The sequence below is a fragment of the Callospermophilus lateralis genome, chromosome 12 (assembly GCF_048772815.1).
Source record: "Callospermophilus lateralis isolate mCalLat2 chromosome 12, mCalLat2.hap1, whole genome shotgun sequence".
NCBI lineage: Eukaryota > Metazoa > Chordata > Mammalia > Rodentia > Sciuridae > Callospermophilus > Callospermophilus lateralis.
In genome coordinates, this window is record NC_135316.1 from 108,392,089 (window position 1) to 108,404,837 (window position 12,749).

A 12,749-nucleotide genomic window follows, 5' to 3' on the forward strand; every position below is an offset into this window, starting at 1 on the left:
AGATGTAATTATAAAGCAAGTGCTCGGGAACTCCTTGTGAGATGAACGCCTTGGCATCTTGCTAGTACATGATTACATTGACATGTGAAGCCAGAGGAACTTTTCAAACCAGATAACTATTAATTTTAAATGACTTCCAGAATAATATTTGTTATTTTCCCTGCTGGAACTAAACGATCACCCCAATTTCTCAATTTGATTATGTATTTATTTGCCTGATATAAAATTAAGTGAAGAAGCATTTGTCTATTTCTTGAATACCAGAAGTTCGCTTGGCACTAGACATCCATATGGAGTCATAGGACAAATAATAGTTCATTGCATAATTAAGTAATTGCTGGTAGAATTTAAATGGCAAGTGGGGGGCAGAGTGTAGGTCTTTGAGGGTTTTGAGTAGCATGTGTGCTGGTTTTTCAGAGGGAGAGGATGATGAACTCCCACCATTCAATGCCTCAGTAACTCTCTATTAAGATGGATTTCCCAGAAATTACCATTCAGATTGAAATTCTGGGTTTTTGATTTGCTTAAGAATCAGAGTGTGAAAAATTCATTCACTGAATGCCTGATAGAGAATGGGAAGCCTCTTAAGTAGCTGGTTTGCGGGAGAATTGAGAATTTCAAGAAGCAGCCTGATGACCGTGCTGCGTGCCCATTCATCACAGCAGGTGGGCTGCGGCAGCTCTGGACAAGCCTGTCCCTCATCCTCCAGACCCAGCATGATGGCTGTCTGGAAGGAGCCCTCCTCCGTCAGCCTGAGCAGGTTCCTTGTTGTCAGCTGAATAATAACCTCCGAGCCTCTCTCTGAGGCTGTTTGTGTTCTGTTTCCTCCAAGAGCTGAAGACCAGGGTGGGTCCTGGCACGTCCACTCCAGCTCGGTCCCCATCCCCATGGCGGTGGACAGCCTGGCCCAGGCTCTCGCTGGACCATCCATCCGGTCTCCATCACTGCACTCAGTGTTCAGCGTGGATGACAGCAGTGGCCTCCCGTCACCACGGAAACAGCCTCCGCCCAAGCCAAAGAGGGACCCCAGCACCCGTCTGAGTGCCTCCTACGAGGCTGTGAGCGCCTGCCTCTCAGCGGCCAAGGACACAGCCAGCGAAGGTCAGCTGGGTGAGCGTAAAAGAGGGCCTGGCTCACGGACCTCCGTCTGTGCACGCCCCATGGCGCTATTGTGGTCCTCATGTATTTTTAATAGAAATAAATCCAATTGTTGGCTTGCCAGCAGCCCTTTAATCATTAAATATAAATAATATTTATTCCAATCTCTAAGCCTCTTAGGGAAAAGCTACTTACATGTCATTTCCTCCACTCCCGGCCCCACCTCTGCATTGAGTTTGCAGCCTCAAGGCAGAACCAACAAAAAGTTGGTCGCTACTCCATGTAAATTTCCACTAAGTAAAAGGTTAAAAAATGCATCGGGCTTTCCTGTGTTCACAGTCTAATTAAAAATTAAGCCCACTTTTTCATGTGGTGAGTGAAGCAAGCTCACAGAGGAGAATAGTTGCAATGAAATTCAGTTAAACAAAAACTTCTGAGACTCGATAGAAAAGTCTTTGCACTGATGGTCTTGAAATATTTATGCAAAAAAGGGTAATTGCAGTGTACTCTCCATCCAATCTCTCATGGATTAGCATGTGCTACAATTATGGCTTAATTGTTCATGATTAGAATTGTGACTAACACAGGAAGTGCTCTTCGTCAGACCATTCAGGAACAGCAGTTGGCTGACCATCTGCTGTGGGCTGGGCCCCGTTCTCTGCACACACGTGTATGGTATCTTCCTTCATGGAGCCTATGTTCCACAAGCAAGAACGAATATGGACACAGTAAGCAAGTGAATGCATGAGGATTTTAGCAAGAGGCCTTTGCTGTAGACAGAGATAACTAGTGCGGGGGTGGAAGTGAGGGCAGGGACAGGAGGCAGGATTCTAAATGAAATGACTGAGTAGATCTCGGGAGGAAACAGCTTCTGAACACAATTGAAACACAGTTCCTTTAGTCAAAAAAAAAAAAAAAAAAAAGATGAACCAAATATATAGCAACACAACATAACCAAATACACAGCAAAACAATATGCTCCACTTAGGGACAAGATGCGGGATCCTGACCATGGGACAGAAGCCGTAAGCAACATGAACATCCTGGCTTCTTCTTTGATCTACTTCTCCTTAGTGACTGTAAGAAAGAATCGATATTTAGGGGAATTTTTAACTACCAAGGGAAAAAGTTGTTTTAATGTGCAAATCATGTAAAAGCAACACCTAGGTGTAGGTGTAGGAGAAATTCCTGTGTCCTACCTCTGTGGTGAGCAGAGATGGTACCTATTTGCAGCATCCTGTAACAGCAACAGCAAGAGCTGGAATATGACATCCAGGGGTCTTGGAGGACATTCTTCCCAGTTGACGCCCACTAGACAGAGAGGGACAGAAAGAGTTAGAACTTTCCTCCCAGGAAGTCGGGTGCTGCCCTAATGTGCTGCACACAGGGGGAAGCTCCTATTGAACAGGCCGGCAGTGTACTCCCCTGGAGAGTGCTAAAGACAGTCACCACCATTACGCCGTCAGACCTCTGTGCAGAGCTTCTAGTGCAGATCTCAGAAAGTAGTGACTGAAATTAGGAGAGAGAATTTTTGGCACTGTGGGTGAGGAAGAATCATATCTAAGATTTTAAGACTAGTGAGGTAGGGAGAATGGGAAATGAACATTCAGAACAGTATGAGAAAAAATACAAAGTAAGATGGAAAATCACTGTGTATACAGAGTGGAGCCTCGTCCACACTTGCACACTGAGGTAGCTCTGTGAACGAGCTCAGCAGGCCACAGAGTAGCTTGAGAAGTCCTACAAAGCCGGAGGCCTGCATGCTCATTACAGGGCCCCTGCCCCGCAGTTGAGGTTTTGGAGTGGTCAGGCGTCAACAGTCGAGGGACTAGGAAAGGAGAGAAGATAGGAGAGGCTGAGCTCAAAACGGAGTGTAAGGTCTTCCACGTGGGCAGAAAACAACATCAACTAAGAAGGCCTACTCAGAACTCAGGAGACACAAGCTGCAGATGAAAGGTGAATGACCAAAATGGGGGGAGGGGGAGGGTGGGAAAGAGAATGCAGGGGAAGCAGGGTACAAGACTGCAGGTACAAAACTGTTGAAAGTCCTTTCTGCTGCTCACAAGGCACCAGGACACCTTCCTTAGACCCGTAAGGGGCTTACGTACACTTTGATTTCTTGGAACCTGGCTTCAGCTCACATGTGGCAATTAGTTGCTTAGAAAATTTCCCCAACTCTGCTCTGTTATAGGAGCCTGTGAGAGGGCGAGGAGGCACACAGTTCCCTTTCTACCATCTACGTCCTGCGTTCCTTCTTACAACACAGAATTCCTAATACTGATTACTTTGCAACCACAAAAAGAAAGTCTTGGGTCTCCTAGGAACAGAGATGCATTTCCACACTTTGGGAAATGCTCTAAATATATTCTTACAATTGAAAAATTAAGCTGCCTAAGCACGTTTGCTGGTTAAGTTGTGTAGGATTGCAAAGTCAGAAAGGGCCGTGAGGGACTTAAGTCTCTCAATGTGTCAGTGTTCCAGATTTCTGGTCACAAAAAATACCTACACCCATAAGTGAATAGCCAGAAGCTGCAGTGGCTCTGGTCCCATCTATACTCTTGTGACAGGAGTAGGACACTATACTTTTGTGTCTGAGTCATCTTAGACACTTCCTTCAGTACCAAAAATTTCAGCACAATCTAAACCTGTGCCTGCTGACATAGTGGCCTATAGGCACATGCAGCCATTCAATCTGAGAGTTGCTAAAATTAACTGTGATTGTAAATGTATGTCCTCAGCCAACAGCCATATTCCAAGCACTAGATAGCCATAGGCATAGAACTTTCCACCATCACAGAAAGCCCTTCTAGACAGCTGTCATCCTAAACATGCCATGTTTCTACCAAAGAGCTGTGCTGGTTATTTTGCCCCTAGTAACAAGTCACAGTCTTCCTCATTTCTATCAATAAGTAGGAAGAACATATAGTCACCCTTTAAAATGCTTTGTGAACCCTGGTTTCACAAGAGCAAGGCCTAAGCTAGGGTGTGTAGATTACCAAGGCCATTCTGTTTGCCTTATTTAAAAAAAAAAAAATCAAGTTCTTTCCCTAAAAAGAACTGTTAATAAAGCTGTTAATCAAGTCAGAGGCTGCAAAGTGAAAGGAGATGATTGGTGAACAAAGACCAGGGACTGCAGAGGAACTGGTAATGAGGCTATTCCAGGTTGTCTTTGGGTTTGGTCTTGTTCGTATTGGTACACACCCTTTCCTATAGGCTGTCACCTCATCAGCAGGGTTGCAATAAAGAATAGCAGTATGGAGAGCTCATTTTATTTCACTACCTTTGTGCCTCAAAAACATGAATCAATTCACAGACCAATAATTTTTAGCACTTCTTTGCAAACTATTAACAAGCTATGCCAATTATGTGAAAGGATCATTTTCCCAAAGTCTGGGGCTTCCCTTAGCAAACAGTGGCTAGGGACGGAAGGTCAAGGCCCACTTTCCCTCTTTCTGGAGGAAGCTCCTAGCCAGCATGCTCCTCCCTCTTCCTGAGTGTCACTCTGTGCCCACAGGTCAGCCTTCCTCCCCACACAGTGCGCATCCTTCCAACAGCACGGGAAATGAGAGTCTGTTTGTGGCCTTGCAGAAGTGACCAGGGCTTTCCAGGCCCATGTGAATCAAGGGGCAGCAACAGTGACCCACAGCACAGGTTCGCTGTGGGAATAAACAAGGGGGGCAGAGCCCAATCTCCTGGGACACAGGGAGTATGCCACAAAGCTCCGAGGTCACAGGTGGTTTACAATGCCCGTGAGGGTCGGTGAACTGAGCACTAAATCCTAAGTGAGACTTGGAGCTCAAGTAATGATGTGGTGGAGGAGGGCCTGCTGAGTGACCCCTGCTGCAGGTGCAACAGAGGCGGGGTGCTCCTGCAGCTCTCACCCCTGATTGGTTCTGGGAGGACACTTCCAACACAGCCTCCCTTCAGGTCCCAGGGGCCCACTCCCTTGGAGACAGCACCTTAATCAGCCCCTAAACTGTTTGAAAGTTGCTATACAACTCCATCCTCCACAAAACACCGGCTAAAGATACAGATAAAATAACGGTTCAGCTCTGTGGATTTATTTAGAGCTGCATTCTGCTTCTTTTCATTTTTCCCCCTGCTGTCTTATTTATATCTTGATTCTAGAACAGAACTTCTCACATAGAATGCATTCAATAAATAGTGAATGAACACATATATGTTACAGAAACATATTTGTGCTGCCCTCATTACAACAAATTCCCTGCTTGTCGATAGGAACACAATTGGCAAGGTTCAAGTGCACCTGCTCAAGATGTGTGAGGTGCACTTTATCAGTGCATGTGGAGTAGAAGCCCCTTTATTTTCTTCTATCACCTGAAATCTACAGAAATCAGGCCTTCCATGAACACGGCTCTGAGAAACATGTTACTGGGAATCACAGAAGACACTGCACGACACAGCCAGCCACCTAACACACATAATTCAGGGGGTGCCAGGAGCCCATTTATGGAGCCTATAAACGGGCAAGCAGGTTTGAAGATAAGCAGAATAAGAGTAATGACAGCAGGATGCTGTGGACACAGAGCCCAAGAGTGACCAACCTCTGAGGGAACCACAGAAGGTTCAGGAAGGACATTTTAGCAGCAGCATTGTGCACAGGAGCATGCCCAGTGGTGCACATGCGTGGTCCACCAACAGGGGGGAACTCCCCAGCAAACCACAACTCTGCACAAGCCCTTTCTGTCCCATTTGTAGCCAGCTATAAAGCCACTCCGCCCTCCCTCATGCAAGCAGCTGGCTGACTGCTTAGTGGATCTTAAGGGAGCACCTTGGGTGTTCCAGGTCCTGTGCTAGAGTCAACTCCCAGGCTGAGCAAAGCACACTGGAGGAGCTGGCGGTGGAAAGCACTTACAGAGACACATGGGTTTTCTTGACTCATGAGCTTCTCAATCCTCCTTTTTCCATTGAATAGACAGGTATCTGATATTCAGTGAGAAAGAGGCCAAGTGATCTGTACTGGTGCAGATGTTAGAAGTCACCAATAGGCCTTAACAAGAAATTCAAGAGGAAGGCCTTTTGTATTTGAAGATGTTTCCCTCCTAACAGAGCTTAAATATGGCACGAGTCCATATGGGAGCTCAGATGAGAGTCAAGTTTGTGAAGTACTGAGCTTGGTTGGGAATGGCGAGTCTAGCTCCTCAGCTGCCGGTAGGACTCCAAAACTTGCCCTAAAGTCACCCTGTGAGAAGGAAGGGCTTCCTGATTCCATTTCATCAGCATCGTCAAGTAGTTACAAATGTTCTGTACATTAATTTTAGAACTGAACAAAATCATGAAAAAGAAATCTCTTATTGTAAATTGTCAAAAGCCCTTAAATCCATACTTGCAAATAAACTTCTCACATGTCCACACACACATGCAAACCCAGAAGTAACTGCAAAGCCAAACTTCGACTCTGGTTTTCTAATTTTAATTTATGAAGAATGAAATTTCCGATTCTGACCCTCCCCCTCCCCCACCCCGACCTAGATTCCAATGTACTAGTTAGTGGGACAGGAACCTGTCAGTCCAGCACCTAAGGGGTCCAGCATTGCTGAAGCCCCACCCATACTCTGAGGAACCTACCCTGTCTGCCATGATTAATTTCCACCTGGGCAGTAGGACTAAGGTACAAGGACAGCCTTCTGAGGGTCACTATGTGTGGGACATTGTGCTGAGCATCTTCAGTCTTCAGAGCTGACCAGTGCTGCAGAACTAGCTTCATGATCCATGTAGAGACCAGGACACTAGGTCAGAGAGCAGGCTGTGACATGGCCAACGTCACAGGGCTAGGCTTCCATCCCGGCAGTTGGGCTGAGATCCCTGGCTCTCTGCAGCCTCCTGACAAGCACCTAACTATGTGTAACAGTTCAAAACCAAAAGTCTGTTCACATCCAAAGCAGGCCTTGAGGGAACACTGTACCGGGGATCCACTACTGGTCAACGGCCCGTGGAAACTGCACTGATTTAAATAAGATAAGGATGGCTTTACTTTCTCTCTCATCTGTGGGGGTCAGGGGCTTCTCTGGGTGGTTCTCACTCTGGGTCCTTCTTGGAGATGCCAGGAGGTGGCTGAAATCTAAGAGCTGGTCACCCCAGGTTTGTGCTTCAGCCACCTGGGGCATCTGCATCTGGGTGGCGGCTCCTCCTTGCCTGGCAGCATGTTGGCTTCAATGTATTGAACTTGGTACTTGGAGAATCAGTGCCGCGAAGGCGTGCGCTCTAGGAGGTGGAAGGGAGGTGACCGGGGAGCACTCGTCGTGAGCGGGCCTGGGGAGCCAGGCTGTTTTGTTTCCGTCACGGTCTCTGACTATCAGGGTAATCTCAGAGGTCCCTCCAGGTTTGGGAGGAGACAAAGGTTCTATCTCTTAAGAGGACTGGAAATACTGTTGTGGCCTGTTTTTTGGGAAAAACGATCTGCCCCATTTCACCCTCTGGACACACAGTTCACATCCCTCCAAATACAGAGTACACTCACCTCTTCCCCGAAGCTCCTAGAAGCTTCCTTCTGTCATGGCACCAGGCTCAGGCTCAATGACAAGACCTCGTCCTCCAAATGAGATCAGGCAAGGCTCCTTAGGTGGACAACATTCTCAAGAATGCCGCCTTCTACATGACAGCTGAGACCTAAAAGACGAGTTACCCCCATACACGGGACCAGTGTACCCTGAAGGGACAGGTAGATGGCAGTGTTATGTGTGCCCCTGATCCAAAAGGGACTGGCATGCAGTTCTCAGCAACCGCTGGGCACGTTGCCAGGGCCTTGAGGAGGGCAGCCCTGGTGCCCGGTGTGGTTTCCCATGGCTGCTGGTATTGGCTCTGGAACCTTGTTTCGCTCTTTGAGTCGTGATTCTTTCTCCACAGGGGTCTTAGGTTTGGTGCGGGTAGGGGGTTCTCTTAGCCTGCTGCCTGCTCACGAAGTTCTGAGACCAGGATTCTTCTCTCTGTGGATTCTGCCCCTTCAGGGCACCCGGTGCGTTTCCTCTTGAGTGCTTTCAATTTCCTCTAAATTCGTTTATACTGCGCTTTATTAGTCAGAGCACATGTCCTCAAGTCTCTGAGATAACCTCTCCTCTCTTTGGGGCTCTCTGCCTTATTTCTTTGAGGCAAGCCTCTGAAGTTCTGAAGGGTCCTGTGGCTCTGCTTCCTGAGCTGTCTGGGAAGCACCCCCTTGTGTCTTTGGATGTTTTAATAAATGTCTCCACAGCATGTGCTTGGCTTCTTCTTCCCATCATGTTTTCCTGAGAATGCCCTGAATTTCTTGTCTGCTTGGAGGTCCTTTCTTAGCTTTAGAATCCCGCCATCTGGAGAGCCGACGGTGAGAACCATTTTATTTTCAGATCCAGGAGGCCCTGGCTCCCTCGTGACGATGGCTCCTTCTTTGCCGATCTCTTCGCACTCCTGTTCTGCTCTAGGTGGTTTGAAGAATCCCAGAGACAGCGGTAACACTGCCTGAAAGTCTCCTTAGCCTGGTGCCCCAGTCACGTAGTGGGTCCCCTGTTTGCCATTCCTGCAGGTGACACTGCTGCCGGACTTTCCCTCCTCATCCTCCCTTGAACCTCACCCAGAGCTTTCCTGAGGGCCCCCAATTTCTGCTGATTGTCTCTTCAAGACTCATCTGTTTTCTCAAAGCCAAGCCACACGTTTCATTTTTTAGGTAGCAGCAGTGCCCTGTAGGTACCACGTCTGTGCAGGACTCAGTGTCTTAAGATGCAAGGATGACTTTAGTACTGTCCTATGGCTCCAGAATGTGACTGAACTCAGGCGTCCCTAGAGGAGGAAGTTCATTGCACATCCAGTGCCTGGGATGGGAAAGATCAGTCAGCTGAAGGCAGGAGCAGATGGGTCCTCTGGCCTCTCCCTCTCCTCCAAGTGGCCTCTCCACAGGTTCCCCATGGCAGGGATGCTTCAGGGTGTCCACGTTTCTTATGCAGAAATTAGGGCTCTTATACCATGTGTCCAGGAGGGTGGGTGAAAAGGCAGACTGCACTGCGTGTGCCCCAGCCTCAGAGGGCAGGCAACATCTCTCCAACATGTTCTTCTCTGAAGCAGCCAAAGACCTCCCGGGTTCAAGGTTCAGGAAGAGCATTTGGGACTGAAAATATTGAAACCAGTTTGGGAAAATACCATCTGCCACAAACCCTGTAAATTATTCATGACTGCAGAATTCTATGATGCTAATATTAAAAGTGGGGTCGGTGCATTCTGTATCTAGGAGAAGCTCTGCCCTCTGTGTTTCAGCACACTGAGAGTCAGCAGGACAGTGCTTATTAGAACATGGCACATGTGGGGTGTATTCTGTTCTTGAGTGTCATGGCTTTGGGGAACCTCATGTAACACTGGCTTTTGAAGATGGCCATGGAGCTAGGAAATGAACTTTGTTTTCTTCCATTCCCATGAGGATGGGCCTATTTGTTTCATGATCATAGTGTGCCAGGACCTGAGCTAAGTATTTTTCGCCCAGACCTATCCATGCCCTTCCTCTGAGATGTGAATAATGTCACTCTTAGGCTGTCTTCACTGAGGCTTGGGGAGTTGCCCAAGACTTCTTCTAAAACCACATTCTGTACCACTCCACCCTGCTCCACCCACCTGTTCTGGGACCCTCACTCTGGCTACTGCTTCCTGTCTCTGTAGCCTGCACCGCTTTCTAACACAGCAGAACTCACTGTGCTTCCCTGTCCTGGAGACATCACCCCCAAAGGGTGGAAGCCCTCCTCCTGCAAGATCAAAAGCCAGGGTGCTTGGTGCTTTGGGGAGGTCTGGTTGGTGGGGCTCCAGTGGGTGGAGGGGCAGGAAGGCCTGGGTTTTCCACAGCTCAGGTTCAGGGGCTCTGAGGACCCAGGCGAGCCTGGGAGAGGGACAGTCCAGCCAGCTCAGGTCCTGGCGGCTGGCTGGAGTCTTGCTCACACTGCCCTCCCTCTCTTCCCCTCCAGCTCTGACGCGACCCAGACCCCACAGTGATGACTACAGCACCATGAAGAAGATCCCCCCTCGAAAGCCAAAGAGAAGTCCCAACACAAAGCTCAGCGGCTCCTACGAGGAAATTTGGGGCCCCCGGCCCCCAGGCGCCATGTGTCAGGCAGGTGCACGCCAGGTCCCCGGAACCCCTGGTGCCCAGCGGGCCTGCCCAGCTGATGGCCCGCAGTGCACCCAGCAGCTGCCACTGCGCCTGCCACTACCCCAGGGCGACGAGGATGATGACACGGAGCCTGTGTACATCGAGATGGTGGGGAACGCGGCCAGGGCGGGCGGCCCCGAGGCCGACAGCCCCGACCAGGGCGAGTCCGTGTACGAGGAGATGAAGTACTTCTTGCCCGAGGAGGGCGGCAGCCTGGGCATGGTGTCCTTCCTGTCCGCCTCGCCTCTCTTCTCGGACACTCGGAAAGCCTTGGCCTTGGAGGCTGGGGAGGGGAGCTGCCAGCCCCTGAAGGACACGTGCGACATCCCGCCCCCCTTCCCCAACCTGCTCCCCCACCGGCCTCCGCTCCTGGTCTTCCCGCCCACGCCAGTGACCTGCTCCCCCGCCTCCGACGAGTCGCCGCTGACGCCCCTGGAGGTGAAGAAGCTGCCGGTCCTGGAAACCAACCTCAAGTACCCTGTGCAGTCCGAGGGCTCCAGTCCCTTGTCGCCGCAGTACTCCAAAGCCCCGAAGGGGGACGGCGACAGACCCGCGTCCCCAGGCTGCGCCGCCGTGTCCGACGGGCCTCGCCAGGCCTCGCCGCCGCCCTCGCCGCCGCCGCCGCCCCCCGGGCCGCCCCCCGCCTGCCGGCCGCCCGCGCACTTCGCCTGCCCGCCCGGGGCCGAGCCGTCCAGGGCGCCCCCGAAGCCCAGCGCGGCGCCCTGCAGCTCCTTCGCCAAGACCCCGCACTCCCCGGCCCGGGCAGCCAGGGCCGAGCACAGGAGGGCCGCCGCCCCGGCCCCCTACAGCCCCCCGAACCCCAGGCCCCTGTCCAGCCCTCTGGACGAGCTGGCCAGCCTCTTCAGTTCGGGAAGGAGCGTGCTGCGGAAGTCGGCCGCGGGGAGGAGGATCCGGGAAGCCGGAGGTGAGCCGACCCCCTGGGGCGGGTGCGCCTGGGCGCGGAGCCCGGTGGGTGCCAGGGTGGGTGCCGGTGCCTGTGCATAGCCCGGCGGAGTCCAGGCCCGCTCCGGCCATTCGGAGCAGATGTCAAGGGAAAATCTTCTGCAACCAGTGCGGACAAGTGGTAGGAATTTGCATTTCCACGTTGCAGGATAAGACGTTAAAGTCTCATCATACAGAGACACTTAGCACTAAAACCGGATTTAATGAATTATAGATTGATTCATGCTGGAACTAGGTTTCTTTCTCCTGTAACACTTCCTTTTAACGTGGAAATGGTATTATTTTTTGTGACATCACATTGCCGATATCATCAGTAACCCTAGCGGCCTTATCATCCACCCCGTTTTGCCCCAGGACATCTGGGATGATCACCTGTTCAGCCAGCACCCTTCATGGAATAGCCTTAGGTTCTGGGGATGAGCTGAGTTCTTCTTCCACACACCACTCAAGGAACAGTTTAGCTGATTCTGTTCTGTTTCCTCCTCATCCACTCAGCCTAAGGCAGAGTTAGCAGTGGAGACGGTCCACTCAGATGAGCTCCGCATTAGGTTGTTACAGCCAGAGGCTGTTGCCTGGTTAAAAAAACAAAAACAAAAACAAAAAAGACACGTTTATTTTGTGTCCCTGTAAATGCAGAATGTAGCCAGAAAAAAACATGCAGAGAGAAATTTTTGCTAATCTCTTGAAAGTACCTCACCACATACCACTTCATTCACATGAGGCTGCCTTTGTACCAAACATGCTGCTTTTGCAGATGCCCTTAATAATCAAAAAGATTGTTGTCATTTTTTTTAATTGAAGTTTTTATACAAAATATTTTTCCAACATTTTGTATGTTGAGGAAGAAGTACATTAATGAAAACATCTTGTTAAGTGTGTCATGATGCCATTAGACCCACTACCTTCCAAGGCTAATGGCCACTGTGGATATCCTCACTTTAGAGATGTAAAACTTCAATGTGGAGGGGTTAATATCCTCTTTGGGGTCAAGTGGCAGGATTGAAAATAAGAGTTTGACCTATGGTGTGACATTTCATGCATTAGCCTACTCCTTCTTTGAAAGAAAATGCATAGACATGTTAGTTTCCATCATTTGATTAAGAAATTACTTCAGGTATGAAAACTAGAAAATCCAGAAAGCAATGTGAACAAGAGCAAAGCAAGTAGAGGCTAAGAACCTTCGCAAGTTTACTCACTGTTTGTTCTCTAGACCAAAAAGCTAGTTGCTTGTTTAGCTAACAATGTCTTCCTAACTGTAGGCAACTAATAGGTGAAATTGAACTTGAAAGTAGCAGAATGCTTGAATTTTACAGGTCATGTTTCATTCCACAGACCAAGATAGAATCTAAGAGAAAGATCATTAAATGAGCACATCAAGATTTGCTTTAAAAACTAGAAGTTTGGGCTGGGGATGTGGCTCAAGTGGTACCGCGCTCGCCTGTCATGCGTGCGGCCCGGGTTCGATCCTCAGCACCACAAACAAAGATGTTGTGTCTGCCAATAACTAAATAAATATTTAAAAAAAAATTAGAAGTTTATTGATAACTCGTAAACCTCACTTTAC

General features: G+C 49.4%; 1 protein-coding gene across 1 annotated transcript in view; it reads left to right on the forward strand.

Annotated features, from left to right (window-relative positions):
- Myo16 (myosin XVI) overlaps positions 1-12,749 on the forward strand; it is a 393,713-nt gene that overhangs the window by 325,113 nt on the left and 55,851 nt on the right. The window contains exons 30-31 of the mRNA XM_076872404.2: positions 833-1,101; positions 10,038-11,147. Coding sequence (XP_076728519.2) covers positions 833-1,101; positions 10,038-11,147 — 1,379 coding nt within the window. The remainder of the gene's footprint in view (positions 1-832; positions 1,102-10,037; positions 11,148-12,749) is intronic.